At 38.8% G+C, this 21,476-nt stretch overlaps 1 protein-coding gene across 13 annotated transcripts in view; it reads right to left on the reverse strand.

Moving 5' to 3' along the window:
• mpdz (multiple PDZ domain crumbs cell polarity complex component) overlaps positions 1-10,103 on the reverse strand; it is a 53,408-nt gene extending 43,305 nt beyond the window's left edge. For all 13 annotated transcript variants that reach the window (XM_088073135.1, XM_088073133.1, XM_088073136.1 and 10 more), the window contains exons 1-6: positions 9,967-10,103; positions 6,784-6,869; positions 4,921-5,087; positions 1,375-1,533; positions 873-1,012; positions 123-336 (exon numbers count right to left, since the gene is read on the reverse strand). In XM_088073135.1, the coding sequence (XP_087929261.1) occupies positions 123-336; positions 873-1,012; positions 1,375-1,533; positions 4,921-5,087; positions 6,784-6,799 (696 nt within the window). In that variant the 5' untranslated portion in view covers positions 6,800-6,869; positions 9,967-10,103. The remainder of the gene's footprint in view (positions 1-122; positions 337-872; positions 1,013-1,374; positions 1,534-4,920; positions 5,088-6,783; positions 6,870-9,966) is intronic.
• Positions 10,104-21,476: the final 11,373 nt, after the last annotated feature.

The raw sequence follows: 21,476 nt of genomic DNA on the forward strand, positions 1-21,476 counted from the left end.
AATCTTGTCAGATCGTGTACCTAGTCCGCGTTCTTGCAGAGATCTGTTTGCACATTTCTCAAAAGGAACAAGTGGGTGTGCAAGTGTTCAATCATGACATTAGTGTGAGAATGTGTCTGTACCGCGCTGGAGTTGGCAGACAGTGTACTGGCAGCAGAGGGCGTGCGGGAAACTGCAGGACTGGCCAGCTGAGGTATTGGTCCTCTCGCCACGGTGAGCTGCACCCTCTCCGCAGCACTCTGCAGGATGCTTATAGCCTGCTGGTGGGTCACTGTCTGGTCCAGCGGTTGGCCATTGATGGCTAAGATCTGGTCAGCCTCTCTGAGCTTTCCATCACTGTTGATAAAAGAAGCATGTTGAGAGGGAGAGACAAACATAGTTTGGTAAATGGTGTCAGAGCCTCTGAGATTCTGACTGAATGTGCCTGTGATCTAGTAATTATTCTCATCTGTTTCCGCATTTCACATTGAGAGGATACTCATTGTAACTTGTTTGTTTGTACATTTTTTACAGTTGTAAAAATGTAGTTATGTTCCTATTTGAGTAACGTTTTTATAAGTGAGCTTTGAGATGTTTTGAAGGCATGAAAAGTGCAGTTTTAGTTTGAGGAAAACATTTGAATGCCACAGTCTAAGCAAAAAAAAAGAATTCGAAACTTGTTGTAAAACCTTTCATTTCTGGTAAATCGGCCAATTTGTAAGATTCCCGAAATTTCCCAGATGTCCCCAGAAAAGTCCCTGACTGTCTGAAATAGGCTTCGCTAATTCCTTTTGTTCTTTTTCATCAGCCAAACGTTGAAAAACTGTCTGGAATGTTGACTTTATTGTGATAAGATTGAAATCAGTCTCTGAATGAATGATGTTCTTACATACCAGTCAGCCACACTTCCTGGTTGAATTTCCTGTATAAAGATGCCGAGCTCTCCGCGGTTCTCGCTCTTTAGGCCCACCACGCTGAAACCGAGGCCTCCTGACACTGGCTTCTGCAGGTCCACGTGCGTCACAAAGCGCCCCTGAGTCATACACACACACACACACAAACACACACACACATATGCAGTGTATACAATTTGCCCCCATACTGAGTCTACATAGCATCAAAGCCGCAGGCAGCCTTTAGAAGTCTATTTGAAGTGCCTCAAGAGGAAAGAACATAGGGTGCAGCCTGTGGATCTTGTCTTTGACTATCTTTGGAAATTTGATTTGAGATAAGAAGAAAAGCTATTAAAGGTAATCTACCTGTTCACAGATGAGGTGCTGATTTTTGTGCATGTATTAAAATAACTAAAAAATAGCTCTTTTTTATATTGACTTTAAACTCAAATACAGTGTACAAGCAGCACAATGATTGCTTTGACTTTACAGTTGACTATACCTGCGCCATAGTTTGAATAACGTGTTCAAACTCTTCAGATGATGTCTTGCCATTGAGTGTAGTGGCTGATATTTCTGCATAGGAAACATGGCCACCATTGGGCTTGACTGCTGTTACTGGATCGCCAAGGTCGCTCCCACGTGACGCTGGGACACTCCCCTGAAAAAAATAAAGAAAAAGACATGTAGTTAGGGATGTTTTAAACTGCTGCACTGATATAATATTCTGATATGCATTTTCAACTAAAACATAAATGTGTTGTTGTCTGCGGCTACATAACAGCTTTCAATTTCTGCAAAATGTTCCTGCAGAGAGCAGCAATTACTGGCGATAATCCAACGAAAGATAATTAAAAGTTCAAACAAAAAACATCATGACTCATTCCTACTGTGGAGGTAAACATTTAGCAAGTTTAATTTTAGACACGAAAACCCTGAAGTCTGAGTGTCTGAAACCACTGGGATGCCAGACAGTTTGTTATCCTACCATGATTAGCTGGATCTATGGCAGCCTAATCCTTCAGGGTATAATGGCTCTTAGCTGATGTTCCAGCAATGACTAGGCTCCAAATACAATATTTCTATCATGGTGGGGGAAAAGCATCACTGGCCATCTGGATGCCTTAATATGCTCGGGTTTTAATTACTGCAATGACTTTACTTGTGTGACAGATGAATTACATGAACGAGACAACTACATAAAACAGTGTTTTTCCAATTTCATTAGCCAAAGGGCATAATGTTTATGACCATCTGAAATGGATTCAAAAGGACGGACATAATACAAAGCAATAATTTCATAAACACTCCATTTGGCATATGGCATTGCCAAGCTAAAGCTGTCCTTGTGAACTTGTTCATTTGCATTTTGGGAAGTTAACTGCACAACTTTCAGTCTTCAGAAAACATGTACTGTAAATTATGCCTCCTTTAAATACAGTCCCAGATTAGTCCTGAGAAACAAAACTCCATTGGACAGGACACATTAGTGCTGCACACTGCAAACAAAAACCCTATGGGCCAGGCTAACTTAGCGTAGCATGCTGCTAAGTTGCTGTCCTCATGCATGAGCTTTGTTAGCTGGGGCCTGGCTAAGAGGATTAAAGTTCCAGTTTGGTTCTTGCACATTTAAGAAATTGTTTCTGCCCCACTTCACACAGTGGCCTCTTTCCCATTGGAGAGTAGGGCCTTGTCGCCATAGCGACATGGACTGTGCATGGCCTAACTAGCAGAGCCAGAAGACGGACAGTGTGTGTTTATGTGTCTGGCTCTTGTCTCACAACAAAACACAAAACGCACCCTCTCTTCAAATTGGTTCTGCTTAAGGGGGCCAAACAAGTGCAGTTGGGTTTGGAAGCTCTATAAAAAACACACACTGACTTGTTGCAGATTCTCAAACACGTCTCTTTACCGTTTTTACAGCGTGGAATGGGTCCATTTTAAGATCTGAAGGGAATTTATGATGAATGGCTGCTTGATAAATTTTGCTTAGTAAAACAAACACACGCATCAGCACACACACACACACACACACACACACACACACACACACACACACACACACACACACACATACACACATACAGTAGGAATGTACCTCTTTTGAAATAAGCTAAATCGCCAGCACACAAAAATGCCAGCAGGGCTTTTATAATCTAAATTCCACAAGGGGTAAAAAGCTCTAGCATCCCTGCCTCCCACCGCATAGCTCACATATTTTCGTCTCTATTTCTCAAACGCTTACCCTGGCCCCTTTCCACTGTGACTTAAGAGCTCTTTTCCTTCCACTCAAATGTTCTATTCTCAATGGAGAGAATCAGCTTGAAAAAGAGTTCCCTGACTTAGACCAACTATCTCTGCTCATGTAGCCATATTATATCTGGCTCATGTGAACCCTGACAGCAATTTGGCCATAGCAGCAACACTATTGGGGATGGGGATTTAAAAGGGGTGGGGGTGTGAGTGAGCCAAAAACAGAATCAGTGATGTCACCCCAGAAACAGGAAAGATAATGGCAGTAGCAATAGTATAGCATGGGAAATATTCTAGTCTCACTGCATTAAAGGTAACACAGGAGTTGGAATTTTATCTCCCTCTTGAAGATGTTATGGTCATCATGTTACCACTGACAAAACACTTTAAGTCAGTAAGTACTGCCCGTATGTACATCAAGAGCATTATAACTTGCTGCAGTTGATTTGCTTGTCCATAGCAGCTGCAAAGACCTCTCTTCCAAATGTGATTCCACAGTCATCTTTCCATGCAAAAATGCATTCTGAAGTTCAGCCAAAGCTAATACAAGGCTTCAACAGTCTGCGTTAGTCTGATTAAGTCACGAAAGGTCATGAAATTCCCTTTGTGTTACTACTCCTCCACAGTTCAGCAAGGAAATACAATTTGTTTAAACACAAAGAAGGAATTTCATTAAAAAAAACGACTGACTTCAGAGGACCAACACTTGATTTTGCTAACTCTGACTGCTGAGGCCTCATATTAGCTTCAACATTCGTACACAGAACGACCAGGGATTTTGTCCTCCATCATCTAAAACTGATTCACTTAAAGGGGTACTCCACCTATTTTCAAAATTCATACATTTTATCCCTAGAGTCTATGGCAGTCAAAAAAAATATGAGGTCACATAGTAAATAACTCTCTCCCAAATCCAAATCCATGTTCACAAATACTAATCAAACTTTCTTAGGCTATGACAATAACCTACTGTAATTCTTCATCTATGGGATGTTGCCATTTATGGATGGGAACTTTTGAGGCCAGTATGAAAAAGGAATGATAACAGCGACCAATAATTCCCTCAATGTACGTATGTACATTGAGGGGATTATTGGCCCCGTGTGTATGGGCAAGCTAGTATTGTTTTAAGATTTAAAAACTGTGGCCTTTACTTTCGAATCCTTTGTAACCTATGCAAATACATAGTATTTTGAATAATGCTTTCAGTTTCATACTTGGTCTGAGTGAGTCCTAAAGGATAGTTCATGTCTCAACATCATAATGTCACCATAAATGTCACCATAGCTAAGCCATGGTGTTTGGTGTCTACACTGTCTGCAGGGAACGAGCACTTCTCTACACAAACACAAGAACTGTGACTGTCACTTTATATTACCTCTGCCTCAGCCTCTCCTCATCCAGCATGATGATAATAAAAGCAGGCAATACAGCTCCTATTTCTTTTTAAACATAACTACTTCTCTTTATATTAGTTCTGTGCTAACAACACGTGATGCTGCCATCTGGCATTTTGGCAGTTCATACTCACATACTATTAATACATAAATCTAAATGACCATAACCTTGTAACCTTTTAATGACCCTCCATGGACCCATAGCACCCTGAGCAGCCAGCATCACTCATTTTTATTCAGCACTGCCATCCTAATTTGTCATGTTCATAGTCTCGCGGTCCCAGTTAGGCTCACAATAACATGTAACATGTAAATAAAAACTAAACTTTTAATAGAAAAAACAGGCCAGTAGTTGTATTTATTGTTTTATTATGTTGGATAAAATGAGCTAGTTTTACCTGGTCTCTGAGATGCTGAACAGACTTCTGCAAGGCCAGGATCTGGTGGAAGAGGGGGCTCTGGAGCACTGATTTGAGCAGGCTGAGCTTCTCCTCAGTGGGCACCTCCCCCCGCTCCTTTAGTTTGGCCTGGAGACGCTCCACCGCCTGCAAGGCACGCTGTGTATCTGCAATCCGTCGCATATTTCAGTGACAGCGCCGGCCAGAGTGAAGGAGTGGATGCAGGAGGAAGCAGGCGTGGGAGAGATAGAGGTGGAGAGAGGTGATGAGGACAGAGGCTTTATCAGTGCACGGGCAGAGATAGTGAGACAGGGAAGGGTGTTTGGACACAGCCTCATTTATTCCTTTTAAATATACTTATGTAGTTTTACTTTTAATACTCTCCTTTCAAAAATATACTCTATGCTCAGTTTAACCTATTTCTTTGTTTACAATGACATGTAAATAAGCACAGAAGGGACAGAGATGCCACACATCTGAAACTACAGGCTTAGCTGAGGTTGGTGCTCGACAGACCTTACTTTATTGAAACCACGTAGCATCGGGTTTTGTACCACAGGGGAAAAAAAACTTTGTCTTCAGAATAACAGGTCTTGCCTTGCGGGTCAATGGTGGGTTGCACAAGGACATTGAATGGGTATCAGGAGGAATAGATAAAAGAAGCAGACCCTCCACAGTTTGCTTGCTGGACCCTGCATAAGCCCCACAATCGAGCAACTCCAGAGTGGCTTGTTAGTGAGGATGGGCCAGCCCAACGTCATCTGAACAAAAATGAAGCAATTTCCGAAGCTTGCCAACTGTGACTAACACCTAATAGGGCGTGCACATGGTCCAAAGCGCTTTTTGCACTTAGAAGCTTTGTTGTTTGAGCAAAGGTTGTAAACAAGCAAATAACACTGTGGTCTTGGAAGTTTTTTTTTTTTCTGCTTGCCACTAGTGCTATGCAGGTAGCTATATCATTTTCATTGCCCCCGCCTCAGTGAGCATAATGAGGAGTCCCACCAAAATCTACCATGCATGTGTGTGTCACTATGTTTGCATTTGTGTGTATTCCAAGAGATAGGGTGATCAAAATTGCAGTCCTAGTTTGATTCACTGAAAATATATCAAATTTAAATTGAATTCTGTACCTCCAAATGCAGTCGCTTTTAAGTGTGAAATTTTTTAAGCCTCAATTCTCATGCCATCAAGACTGGCGTGCAATGCCTCATTTCCCCAACCTGCACATTACAGTTGGTAGCACATAATGGTCAAGACGCCAGTCTTGAGAGTGACCACAGATTGCGGGCTTTAAAGGAAGAAGCTGGCAGCACCAATTTGGCTCCGCGTGTGACAGTTGGACAAATAAATCTCTATGGGGACAAACAAACAATCAAGTATATGGCAACATTATCAGATATGGCAACATTGGCAGTCCACACGCCTTGAACTGAATCCAGTGCCTCTTACACTGGTTGAGAGAAACTCGCAGTGGGAGCCAAATACGGACTGCAGAGCCAGCAAAGACGGACACCCAACTGACTAGACCAAACCCCTCTGCAAAAAATGCTCATTTTAGATACGATGATTAAAAATAACACAGTGATTGTGCGGAGGCAATACTTCATGTTTTGTCTTGTTTATTATGATGGTATTGAATTTTGTGCAATCTGATAATATATTTGGTATTGGAGACACAAAAGTGCAGCAAATAAAATCAGAGATAGAGGAAGGAGAAAAAAGAACATTTGATACTACAGACAAATAGATATAAACTTATTTTTTTCACAGTAATATCCTTTTAACGAATTTTCAGTCTTAATAACACACTGACTCAATCATTTGTATCCGCCTGCCATAAAATAATCAAAAAACATTACTTACCCATTGTTTCGATCATTTTCAGAACTCCAGGTGAATTTGATTTCTCCCCATTAACAGCAATTCCAAAATGTTCCCTTTTTCAAGGCCTGCAAAAAGAACAGCATAATGTGTTTTGTTCTTTTCTGAACAATCAGAGAAGTGAATATCGGGGCACAAACTCATTCATCTTTTTTACCTTCCACATCACACTCGATACAAACAGGAAGTAAGAGCTGGAAAAGGTTCATTCTCCTCTGCATCCAACTTCTTAAAACCTCTTTATTCGAAAGGTCAACATGAAAGGGAAATGGATTTATTTCCACTCCGTCAGGGCCATATTTATCTCTTAAGAATGCTTCACCATAACATCACAGAGTAACCATTGTGCTGAAGAACTGTAGGCTATTTACTGAGTCCCCCAGCGCAGTGTGCAGTGCAGTGTGTCTGTTTCCGAGCACAGATCTACTATAGGTGACTAGTTACTTACATTTGACTAATGCTCTTATTGATGGATTAACACCTGGTAATTTACATTCCTGGGACTTCACTCAGTGCACTTAAGGAATAGTTTTGCAATTTGCACAATAAGTCTTCAGGCGGCATTAAATATTATCCATTTTACTTCTATCAGATAAATCTAGCCATATTTTATCCTGAAACAACATGCGGATGAATAATTACCATATTCAGGCAAACAGTCTTATCACTTATTTTAAAACTAGAGTAAAACCTCGCTTGCATCATAATAGAGCTGCAAAACTTAATTTTATCATCTGCTGATTATTTTTCTCAATTAGCTGACTAATTGTTGTGTCTTCAAAATGTTAGAAAATAGTGAAAATGCCCATTAAAGTTCCCCAAAGCCCAAGGTGATCTATTGCAGTAGCTTGTTTTATTCAACAAAGAGTCTAAAATCCAAAAATATTCAGTTAACCATCATATGTGACAAGAAAAGCAGCAAATCCCAGCATTTGAGAAGCTGGAACCAGCATTTTTGCAGGAAAAATCAAAGTCAGTTTACAAAGCAGTCGCAGATTAATTTTTGATGATTGACTTTTCTAATTTCAGTTGCCAGCAGATTTAGATTTTTCTTTGTGTGACTTGCCTAAAATATATATTAAGATATGTATAGTACATTCTTTAATAACACAACATAACTCTATATAAATCTGATTTATAACAGAGGCCCACGGTGCGATGTTATCACAATACACAAGCCACAATGCAATATTATTGCAATATTAAATGTGTTGTGATACGCTGAGTATTTTGATACATATTACCATATATATTGCAATTTATCAACTTTTTTTTAAACTGTAAATTATGTCCCCTTAGCTGAAATTTGTCAACATCTGTTTCATCTAATACCATGAAGTTTTCAGTCTGTTCACTTTTAACATTTTCATTGCAGCAAAATGTATCTAGCGGACTGCAAAAGCATTGATTCTGTTTTTCTAGTAGGCTACCAAAAGTTTAGTTTATATTTCCAATAATTATAATTTATATATATATATATAAAAATCAAGACTTAGCATCCATGTAGTGACACAATATTGCCATGCAAAATAATGCGAAACTATGCTGTATCGCTTTTTCCTCCCACCCCTAGTAAGTGGACTAAACATGTTGCCATGAAGTTACATGTAACAGAGTAGAATCATACAATGTAAATATAGGCTGTGAAAACCTTGACACATCAACTAATGATGACAGGTCAATATGTGTTATAGATTTGACTAATGCTGTTATCGGTGATGTCATGGCTGTCGACTCCCATCTTAGGAACGTCACACTTGACTTTAGCAGTGGCTTTGTCACAAGCATGACTCAGGAGACATTACACGATTAAAGGAGATCGCTAATACAATTAAAAGCCGTGTATAGGCTCTCAGAATAGCCACAGTACATGTGGCAACAGGATCACCACAGCACTGGTTTGTTTACGTTCATCTCAGTTGCTTCATTGACCAGGTTATAACCTTCAAATTGACTGATGAGCTTTCTAAATACAGCATGTTGCTGCTGTATAATATATTCCTCTAAGACCTGTAAATGATTGGGTGTATTTTGTTGTATTGGTGTCAAATTTACCTAACATAACTGTTAATAGGGGCTGCATTTTCTGTAATAATACACTTGTTGATATACTAAACTGCTGCATTAGTGCTGCATCAATCTGGTTATCTTTAAACCTTCTTTTAAATGTCGGCCCAGCAAAATAAACATTCAAATGAGCACTGGAAGCAAGTTCTGGATAAAAGTTACATTTCAGATTTAGTAAATACACATTCATGTGATATCCCAGTATGGCCTTGGGCTTCAGAGGTTGGTTAAACTATCGACTGTTTAGATGTGGGTTAATATTTTTCTTATGCTGTATCAATAATGTGGCTATAATAATAGGTGTTGCTGTCAGGGACATAGTAAAGTGTCCGTTCAAATGCATTGGAGGTAAATGGTTTATATTGGTTTATATTCTAGGTTGCAGTGGCTTGTAATGATTCACAGAAGGCCTAAGGAAATTATTAGCTACTGTTACACAGTGGACTTTAACCCAAAACACGGAGGCTTTAAGGTGACATGTGCCTCCGAAAATAATCGTAGATGAAGTCATGTGTGAGCTTTCCGTGACCACAAATAGTCAATAATAACGGGTTGTCATTTTATCGTGTGTGTCTTCTCAAAAATAATAGGCAACATCCGTCAAATACGTCCAAATCTAACACATTCTCGTCTTAATAAAGCGTTTACTACCATGAAAGTATAAGTATAGTTAGCAGATGCAGTCATGTTTGCTCGTATTTTGAATAAAGTCGCCAAGGCACTTGGGACAATCCGCTTTTCTCAACTCCTCCTCCTCCTCCTCCTTCACCATCTCATCCATGGAGCAAGAAAGCAACAGGCTTCCGAGAGGGAGACGGTGAAGAAGTTGGATAGGATCGCTGATTTGGGTCAAAAAAACGCCCACCGTGGCTATTTGCACAACACGGAAAATACTTTATATTTAAAAGACGGCAGTAAAAACGATTTTAATACCGTGTTTAGTTGCTTAGTGACCTACGGCGACAACAGGCGTCTCACATTATTTCCTCTCATTAGCGACAACGTAGCAAACAAAAGCGACTCTTGCAAAAGCTCAAGTTATTTTACCCCAGAAGTAACATTACCACGCGCGAAACTCGTCAGAAAAGAATCACTTACATGAGTGTGGAGGCTTTACTTCCCCGGCGGCCGGTATCCTATCCTATCCTATCCTCTGTTGTCCTGCGGCTAACGGCGCACTGACTGGGGCTTAAAGATGGGGCGTAGTGTAACTCGATCCTCTGTGGACATTTGCAGGGACAGCGGCAACTGAGACTGAAGCGCCGCTTGCTGGTTGCCCTGACACCTAGTACTGAGATGTCAGGCCTGGCTCCCAGCTCCAGGGTCAGGGGCCATGGTCACATTACAAAGTACAGGAACTCAGCTCAGTTATTTCAGTCTCAAGTCCACTTGGTACATTCAGGGAGAAAATATATTGCTATACAAGTGATTCCTAAACTTACTGGTAGTCGTAAGTGAAATGTGGAATATGTGTATTGCATTGTGTTTCTTTTTTTTTTTTTTTTTTTTGCATTTTGATGTATTGGAATAAATCTCACCTAGGCAATAAGTATTGGATTTTTGGAGAGAAGCATTTGCCATTATTTGAAGATGATCACTGCATAGGTATACACACAAGCAGATGGATAAAAAAGCAAAACTTTTTTTTAATTAAGTAAAGCACTAAAACAAGAATACTTATTAAAACTGGGGAACAGGAACCAAAGAAACACGACCATAAGTGATAAAACACCAGGGGCAGGGTAAAACCTACAGATAGAAAGTAGAAAAAAAATAAGAGTAATAACGATAATAAATATATAAAATGAGTGAGAAAAGTAAAATACTCTAATAAGTACATAAGATGTAAGTAAAAGGGTAAGAGCACAAAGTAGAATAATGAATCAAAATGTTAAAAATAATAAAATGACACCATCTAGTAAAACTAGTGAGACTAAAATGTATAAATAGTCGATAAATTAATAGGTAAAGTTCAATTAAAATCTAGACTAAAAAGGTAGGTCTTGAGTTTGCTATTCAACATATCTAAGTAACATTTAAATCACAAATAAATAAACAATGCAGCACTGCTGGTAACTTTTTGTAAACACACTCGCCAGCAAAAGTAAAAGCTGACCCCAGATTCATTCTTGTGTGGTGGTTTTGCACTATATTTGCACGTCTTTCAGCGCTGTGTCTCTGGATGCCTGCTGCTTACAATCTGGCACCTTGTCCATACATTTAAAAAAATCCCCTCAGACCTTCTTAGAGGGTTTACTGGCAGAATGTTAATGTTAAATGGGTGATTACGGCTCTGAGTACTATCACCTTTTCAGCTTTTGTAACTCTCTCCCTTATTTATTTCAGGGTCTTTCAATTTGTACTGCCCAGTTCAAGAGCAAGCAATAAATTGCAAAAATATATTTTTCTTTCTTTTTTTTCCCTAAGGGTGCCCATTCAGTAAACTAAAATGTACACATCTGGCTTACTAAGACTGATGGTTAACCAAGTGGGTAACTGCCCAATGGCTCCCGCCACCTAAGGGCCCTAGTTTCTTTCTACTCTAGATGAAATATTGTAGTCTGCAGTGTGCATTTAAGAGGTATTTAGAGCCGATAATGTACATACACAATCCATAGAGAGCAGCGTCGACAGGGTCCAGACAGGCTTGTTTTTTTCCCCCGGCTCCATTTTGTGTTAATTTATCCTTGCCTGTCACGAGATATTTTAGCCTTAACAGTAACAAACCAGTAAAACGGTTTTTATAGTGCAAGCGATGGTGAATTAAATTAAAGTAAATGTGAAGGATAACTTCTTAACATGCATGTTTGCAAGATAAAAACAGTCAAAATCCTGCCGTTTTTCTCTAAGGCTGCTGAATGAAGTCCTTGAAATGATAACATTGGAGGACACCAGGCCTGAATGACCCATCAGTGTCACAGATGCAGTGGTGTTTATAGTTTATACGTCCTTGAGCAAAAGGCTGAGCTCCGTATCTAACACGTAATATAAACGAAGAATAATGCTGCTGTCCATCTTTTAAGACATATTGGAGTCATTGTGGAGCAAATAAGCAAGAAAGCAGACCTGAATTTTTAATGGAGACCTATTACTAACATTGCTGCAGGGGATTCTTTTTTGGCAGGACTGACATAAACTTGTGTTTTGATTCCCATTTTATCTGTGTCTGATTATGACCCTTTTTGGTGAATAGGCAATATTGGTCAGGCAAGAATTGTGTGGTTCATTCTGCTAATAAAACACGAGTGACCCAACTCCAAAACACATCTAGTTTATCTGTCAACCACATCCAGACATACTGTAATACTGTACAAGTAAGATATCATTAATACACCCACACGCTCTTACACAGCTAATGCTGACACCCACACAAGTACATGTAAAATTTAAATGTAGTAGATTAATAGGCATTCAAGTGCAATAAGCAATATTTGGTGAGATTTTGATTACAGGTGGAAAAGTAAAGTATTTTTAGGCCCAGGAAGCACCTTGGAAAAGGACATGGCTTGCTGATAAAACCAGAATTCTCTGTCTGTGTCCTGTTTACAGGATTATGCACTCCATTTCAGGCGGCAATGCGCCATGCTTATCAAATTTGATATGAGCCGTTACTCGAAATGAAATGTATCAAATGCCCACTGGGATAGAAGCTGTTGCCTGTTAACTCATGACTCAGATCGTACGGCACCAAAATAGCAACGCTTTGATTATATTTGCATTGTTTTTCCCTTCATTGCAAGGAAAAGAGAAGGACTGCATTTTTTGGCCGGTCAGGTAGATGCCGTCCAGCCACTGATCTGCCCTTTGCACCCAACTTTGAAAGTTTTCATGGATCAAGACCCCAAAGAAAAGTAGGAAGGAGCAAGGTCACTGTGTAAGAAGTCATTCCAACAAGGGAGAAAGGGATACAGGCTGCTTTCAGAGAGCTGATACTGACTAAATCCCTTCACCATTTATATCTTTACTTCTACCTCCCTCTTATCCACCCTATAACTCCCCTCTTACTTTGACAATAAGCCACTTTTATGTGGGCGGTCTGACTCAGCCAAACGCTGAAAAAGACAAGAGATTGAAACAAGAAAGAGAGGAAGAAAAAACATCTCAGCTCAGTGTTAGGCAGCTTCAGCATTTTGTATTTTTATAACTGCCTATCATAAGGCCTCAGCAGTAGTCATTGTTTGAGGCTGCTTAGTGACACCGAATTTGTGGTAACTGTATGGAAATCTTGAGTGGGTTTTTTTTTCCAGTAGTTTCTTGCTGAACTCCTCAACTTTGCTTGTACTTAGGGCTACGGTTTCACTTCATTTGTTCATTTCATTAAACTTTTTAAATGGACCAGTGCAGCTTAGTTAAAGGAACTCTATAAGATATTCAGAGCGTATATGTGATTCAGACGTTGTCTGCGCACGACAGCTGAGCTGGTGGCCAACAGCTAAAGATGCTAACAGCACAAAGTGCAATCAACGGCAACAGTACAGAGTGACAGAGCTAACAGTGTAAACCATGCAGGTGCAGACCATTTACCGCAACAACTAACAGAGAAGCTCGTAATACAACACACAGAGGTAGAGTGACTCCATTCTCTGCTCAGGAAGCTATTACTTTACTATATCTTTGCATAGCAAGTAATTGTTTTCTGCTATATTAATGCTCTGAACATCAGAACTCCTTTAAAGCTGAAACCGGACAGGTTAATCTGTGTATACTGTGCCAAAATTTATACTCATTAACCTGTTCTGTGCAGGCTTTAGTGTAAGATGTTTTCCATGGCTACAGGTGTGGCAAATAACATTATGGAAAGCACTTAGAAAAGTATAGCACACCAACTATATATGGCACTCTGTCATGATTTATACTTTTTAAAACATCTGTGTTTGACAGGTCAAAATGAATCGTCTAAAGATGGCTGATACACAGTACTTTGTGCCAGCCACGTTCACATGGCCTAGCTGATACTGCTTGAGTTCAATTTAGTGTGGCGATTAACAGTGGAAGTGATTATTCAAGGTCACAATGATTTAGCACTAAAGTGACAACCATCTTTGCCATAAAAAAGACACCACTGCTCGAAAACCACGCATTTTCTTTAAAAAGGAACTCACTTTGAAGATATCATACTTTATTGAATAGCAGCTAGGTATATGAAGTCATATGGTGTCATAAAAAAATGCCCTGAAGCAATCACAGATTCAGTGATTGACTGCTATATTGGCAAAGTGAAAGCTGGCATTGTCTGTCTGTCTTAATTTATTGACAATAAATCCATCAACATTCAAATAGCTTTTGATACTATAACATCCTGAAAGATGTTTAAGTGTTAAATCAGACACCATGATAGTAGTTTTCCTACAATAGGGATAACCATAGAATAATAAAATAAATATTGACTGTTGCTGCAGCTGGGGGAGTGCATGTTGGGTCAGTGGTGCTAAATCATACCACGACAAAAAACAACAAAAGGTTTATGGGATTTAAAAGCTTGAAAATAGAAGCTAATCCTGATGCTGGTCATATAGAGAATTCTATTCTTGTGTCAGTGGGTCTCCAGGGTCACAGAACTGAAAATTGAAAGTTTGGCCTAATAGTGTTGTAGGACAAAGGTTATGCAGGGTCATAGCTAATCAATAGGTTTGTTTCTGTTGGGAATGCAAATGTGCAGATGAGGTTTAATGGCAATCCTGAACCTATTTTAAGAGATTTTGGAGACTTTGAGAGACTATGTTGACCACAAAAACTTTGATGTGGAGGGTTGTGTCAGAGTAGGGTTCATCAAATCAATCAGCGGCTACCTCTTGGGAGCATTAATGTGCACATCAAATGTCATGCCAACCCAGACATGAAAATAAAATCAATTGCACATTCTGTGATAGCTACTGAACTGTAACCTTCAATTTTCTGTGGTATTTAGCCCTGATACAGTGGTGAATTGTTTAATTCGTAAGTATGAAAGCATGGTTTGATAGAGAAAGGTCCTGTATAGCAACCCTATTGGCAGAAAAAATGTTAGCATTGTACATTTCTGCAAACCACCAGTATCTTATTTGAATGTTTTTATGTAGCAGTTATGTTGGTTTACACGTGGCGCAATAACTTGAAAAAATAAAAGAAAGAAAGAAAAATGATGTCTTGTTTAAAACAAAACAAAACAAAAAAACGCTTTATGTGCCACTATCCCAGCAGGAAATGTCGCAATATTGAAGTATATAACAGTTTTTGTGGCACCATCCTGCTGGAAAAGCATGGATGGGTTGCTGCGAGTTAAAATGTTGTAGGAGACACTTTGACAGGCCCCTAAAATACACCAATGTTTTGGGTGCTGAAAAGCCACTGGATAAACAGCCATGGGTTGCTAAATAAACACCCAGGTTTAGGGTTCTAAAAGCTGTAGGCAACATATTGTGGGTCTCCAAACAATTTCCATGTTTGGGGACTGAAAAGCTGCTGGAAAAAACACCTACATTTTGGGCCTAGGAAGCCACAAGAAATGCATTGAAGAGTCCCTAAAAAACACCCATGTTTGGCAGATAAAAAGCCACAGGCAACACATTGGCAGGTCTTTAAAAAGGATTCATGTTCCGGGGCTAAAAAGCTGCAGCAAACACAGCAACAGGTCCTTAAAAACCCCCACAATTTAAGACTGCCGCAGGAGACTACCAACACATCTTCACGCAATCCATTATCCCCTCTACCTCCCAATGACAATGTCGCTTATACATTATGTCACATTAGAAATGTTGATATGATGCATTTGAAATATGCAAATGTAAAATAATTATGGTTTGAAGAACAGTACCAAAAGTTCCTCTGGCCAACTGGCCTGTGTATCAAGGTACAATCATCTAGGATATATTTTTCTTACTTTTAAATCACCTGTATAGTTTACACAAGTAATAATTAAAGAGGCCCATGTCCAATGAAAGACATCGTCTCATCGTGACGATGACTGGTTCCCTAATCTCGTCATGCACGGATTCATTAACATGATAACAAACAAAAGAAACATCAATCAGTTGAAGAAAATGAGAAAGCAATTTTGCGCCATATATGGATATTTTCAAATGTTGACTGTGTGATAAATAAGAGGTATGGTGCGAGTAAATGTGATTGGGGTCAATTACTGTCAATGTTGGCAGCTGTGCAATTGCTTGCTATAGCTCCTCGATTGCTAACCTGGCATGGTAGCTTATTACCAACAATTTATTACCTCCATCTTCTTTTCAAGTTTCTGTTACAGCCCACTTAAGAGAAAATTACAACCTGCATCAATTGAAAGAGCTTTTAGAGCAGTTAACCGACCCATATCCCCGCAATATCTGACCTTAGTGTATCTGACAGCTGCAAGTAGGGCCCTTAAGCAACACTGTGGTGCTCTGAATCGTCAGGAGCTTTAAAGTCCAACCTGAGTCACAACAGGTGAGGTGAGGCGAGCAGCAGTCAGGATAATGGCAGCATTTGGAAAAAAAAAAAAGTCTGTCGAATGAATGATGATGACTAAAATGTCCAATCATTCTTTAAATGTGACCATGGGTCACTGCAGAGGAATAAAAAGTCACATTTGGTTAATTTACATAAAACAGCAGTTTTGCCTCTCATCTAATCATTGTCTATACATGTGGGACTGCATTGATGATTACATTCCAGTCACAGAGCTATAGCATCTGTTTTTGTCAAAGATAAATTGCAAGCCAGACTTTGAAAAACGCTGCAGGTCATTTAACTACACTTGCTGCTGTTTTGAAGACATATCCTGTTTCCTCAAAGACTTTTCTATCCAGCTGCAACACAAAATTTATTCAGTGAGCTGCAAATTAAAACAAAAAAGATTTGTAACCTGCTTCCCAAATTGCTTTTTCTTAGCTGAGTAAAGATGGCAGCTGGAAGTGGTACCAGCCCCTGCTCATCTTGTATCAGCAAAGTTGAAAGTTTTCTTTGCATTCATCTATATTAATCTTACTTTAAATTATTTATTTTCATATTGTGATTAATCATTTCAAAATGACAGTTTCATTCATTCTTTCTTTGTACAAAGCTGTTGTGTTATATTATCTTTTTTTAGTTCTAAGGTCAAGTGTGAAGTGTATAACATATTCCTAATTATGTTTTCATTACTTTATTATCCCCCACAAAACCTCCTGAAAATAATTATCATTGTGTTTTCCTTAGCTTAGAATGAGTCATTTTATATCTACATAGGGCGGGTCCTCTTCCATGTAGTCCAGCACGTTCTACAGTAGCCCAGAAAAGACAAATCTAATATTGGCTCAAGGCAAGGTCATTTGTGTTTTCACATTGCTCACAATACTGCTCTTTTAAGTTTTAGTTCTCCAGCTTCACCATTAGATACTAATCCTACACACCAGACCTTTAAGACACAAAGAAAAGCATACAGTATTACACAAAGAAAAGTTTAAGTATTACAGTAGTTTACATCCAGTATGGAGACAATTAAGAGACATAAGTATTTGAATTTTAACAGTCACTAAATACTTAATATTATATATTCTTAAAATTGAACCTGGCTACAGTCCGCAACTTGAATTTTGCGATTTCTATTTGAAAGTTTTTAACCTGATTTTTTAGATTGAAATTGTAAATGTCATATTTAGAAGAAGAAAGAAGTGACTTTAGAACAAATCAATTAAGATACATGCCTTTTCAAGTATTTCATTGCTATGAATTCAGAGGCATTCAATTTTTAATATTAAGTATAGAGTGGTTGTTAAAATCCAAATACTTATGTCTGATTTGCTTCTGTATAGTACCTCTGTAATCCCGTATGTAGGCACACCAGTGCTAATTGCAAATGTCAGCATGCTAACATGTTCACAGTAACAGTGCTCACATTCTGATTTTTAGCAGGTATACCTTCTTTAACATGTTAGCATGCTGACATTTGCTATTTGTGAGTGTTTTGTCAAAAACTCGAGTACTGGATCAATTTAAAGGGTAAAGTATCGATGGCATTAGATGATAAATTATTGCAATTAATCCAGTGAGGCACATGAAGTCTAACACAATTTCACGGCAGTCCATCCAATATTAATTGAGACAACAGTACAACACCAACAATCCATGTTAAGTGGCTAAAGTTTTTGTGTAACTAGCTTTGGCTAATAGGCTGCATGTAAGTGCATTTGTGCTTTGACATATTTCTCCTGAGAGAAGATGATAAATGGGAGCTCAGCTGCTGATGTTTTGTTTTTTATACTCTCTATAATGTTAGGTTAGCCCTTAATATGGTTTGCCTTCTGTATCTAGCTAGTAATTACACCTTTTTTAGGATGTCTTTTTTCATTACACTTTCACACAGTGGTGTAAATCAATGGTAAGTGTTCTGTGTGTAATTATATGTTTCTGTAACTCGATGACAACACTTTGGAGCCACTCTTGTATCCATGAAATAACAACTTATTTTACTGGTAATTATTTAGAAAGCTTGTGACTACAGGCCAGTGTTACAGTAATGTAGTGTGACGTGTGTGCTCTGCATCTGTTTTATTTAAACTTGTTTGTGGACATTTTACAGCAGACTTTGTGGATGGATGTCATGGTGATAAATAATGTAGTGTTGTTAAAAGAAATGCTTTTAATTGCTGACGAAATGGCCGCAATGCTGTATGTGTCACAGCGTGGAAAAAAGTGTTTCTGCAAAAACCGTCTCCTTGTTGACTGATCTTCCATGTTGCGATAAACATGACCACCTGCATACTGTTCGGCAACCAGCATTTCTTGACAACCAGCTAAATTCAGGGTTGATAAGTACACAATAGATGAATGTGATGATGTACCAAAGCGCAAGAGTGTCGGAGAGTTGTCAAAACACTATATGATTATTTCACTATTTTCTTCTCGTTTTTTGATAGTTTATTCATACCATAGTCATATACATTTATGAAGAAGCAGACATATCAGAGTCCTAGACTTAATTCTGTTGATAATACACATCATGTGTCAGCTGTATCTCTACAGGTTTCATTCATGGTCAGCCTTTTTGTATTAGCACATAACCATTTGAGGTAACTGTAAGAGCTTAAAGGTTTCAGCAACTTGAAAGACAGAATGCCCATACTAAATTAACAGGTCCTGCACAGTGTTAATTCAATTCAATTCAATTCAGTTCAGTCAACTATTCTTTCAATTTCTATGTATGGCAACTAAGGTTATGGAACTAAAACCAGCTACAGGGCGGTTAGGGTAAGATTTAGGGTTAAAACTTGTTACTTACAAGGAGAACTGCATCTTCAGATGTTATGAATTTTGCATGTCAGTACTAGGTTTGGCCTCTTTTTTAAACACTGCAGCATCCCATTGTAGCAAATAACTGTTGCCTTAGCAGGCTTGTGGTGGGTGCGGTTTGTAGGGTAGCGTCGAGTAGGTTTCACTCAAAGTGCAATGGCAGCTGTACATGTCTCCCAGCAATAAAGAAAGTTATGATGTCACTCATGTGGATGACCATTTAGACTGGAAACAGGGAGATAGAGGGGTATGACATATAACAAAGGTCCAAAGATTAGAATCAAACCCAGGACAGTATAGTAATGTGGCATGCCCTGTAACCACCCAGTTACCAAGGCCCTCTGGAGGTGTGGTCTTTCTAATATTACAAACATCATATGTGTAATTCATGGCACAATTTAAATGGTATCAAAAAATAAACTGCTGTACATACGTCCTCCAAAATAAGGTCCCTTGAGTGATCCACCCAAAGGGGAAAGACTCTTCCTCTTCATTCTTTTGTGCAGTGTCTCCTAGTTCAGAATTACATTTTTACATTTTGGTTTTATAAAAAGCAAATGCGATACACTGTGTTAATTAGTGAGCTTTAGAGGAGCTGCTAGGCATATTTTTGAATTTTGGAGAGAACCAGGCCCTGCCTGGAGTCTTTATGCTGAACTAAGCTAATTGCCTCCCACTTTCACCTCCTTAAGTAACATTAAAGCACAGACCTGAGAGTAATATTGATCTTTTCATTTAACTCTCAGCAAGAAAGTGATTAAGCATATTTCCCAAAATGATGATTTATTCCTTTCATAATTACAGTCAAAGCAATTAGCCAAAACATAATTCTAGTTTACTTAATTGACTCATATCAAGCTACAATTCATAAAGGGAATTATTGTTTTTCTGTTCTTGTCTGTCTTACCTGTTCTGATAGCATCTCCATACATGATGGCAGTTAGTTTCTCTGCACTCACGGATCTCAAAAAGGCACAGAATAGATTTTAACATGTAGTTTACCAATGATTAAAATGCTTAATGATTATCAGTCTTTGCATAGACCATAAACAATCTGGATTAGATGTCAGAATTGCAAAAACAGCAGTATCACCATGTGATGTGCTTTCCAGTGATCTAATTTCAAAGCAAAATGTGTGGAAATCCATCCGACGGATGAGAACTCTGAAACAGAAGGAGAAGAAGTAGGACGTGTATAGTTCTGTATGACTCTTTGATTGTCTATATATTTGATCTCCTCTCTCCCAAACTTACCTTTAAATAACATGAATGGCAGTTGTAGCACCGTTAAGATAAATTTAACTCAAAATAAACTTTTTAACAAGTGTGCACATTTTACAAGTTGTGCAAAAAACAAGTGCAACTACCAGAAACTGTTCTGAAACACTGCAATGTGGGTTGAGGGAGACTCTTTTTTTTTAGCACAAAGCTCCAGTCTTTGCCTTTGTGGTGCCTGTGTGTGTATGCCACTGTGTTTTTTTTTTGCAATAGTGATTTTCCAGTAATGTGGGGGTTTATACACAGCAAAGGTCAAACCCAAATCTCAAGGAGCACACAGCTGCACTTTAGGTGTATTCTTATTCTCGTGGTATTTAGATGTTTGACACATTGCAAACACCAACAACTTTTTTTTTTTACTTTTGCAGGATAGGCTGAAAACAATCTTGTGTCAATAGTTGTTTTTTTTAATGTTCCCAATGCAGAGATTGCCATGGCTAGAGGATTTATGTTTTCAGGTTGTCATTCTGTCTAGCCTATGCTCATGAACACAATATCACAAGAACCCCTTGAGGAAGTTTCTTCAAATTTGGTGCAAATGTTCTCTTGTGCTCAGTGATGAACTCATTAGGGGCGACCTCTAGCTCACCTGCTTGACTGGGTTCGATTCCTGCTGTCCGTTGCTGCCTACCATCCCCCCAGTTTCTCCCACCTTTCCTATCAATGTTCAGCTGTCCTATCAGAAAAGGCAAAATTTCCAAAAAATAATCTAAAAAAGAAAAAAAAAAAAAAACGCAACTTGACTGATTTGCAGAAGCATACAATCCCAAGTCAGTAATTCTAGTTTAAGAATGTAATGGGGTATTATTAACAGCAACTAGGGCATTTTATGTGCAACTAAACATTGCACAAAGCTTCAGAAACTATGCAAGCCCAAGTCTTTAAAAAGTGAAATATTAAACACACCATAAACTTTAAAACACACCCAGCAAGGAGTGCAGAGCTCTTATAATACCTTTTCTTTTCTGTCTTCCACACACACACACGCACATACACAACCTCTGCCTACATAGCAGTAGGTGTGTGTATCTAGCCTTGCTCCCACACACTCTCAGAAACACAGACGTGCTCTTGCTCGAGGAGAAAGGGAGTCA

The sequence above is a fragment of the Plectropomus leopardus genome, chromosome 23, assembly GCF_026936395.1.
Source record: "Plectropomus leopardus strain MGB_pleo_1.0 chromosome 23, ASM2693639v1, whole genome shotgun sequence".
NCBI classification, from domain to species: Eukaryota; Metazoa; Chordata; class Actinopteri; order Perciformes; family Serranidae; genus Plectropomus; species Plectropomus leopardus.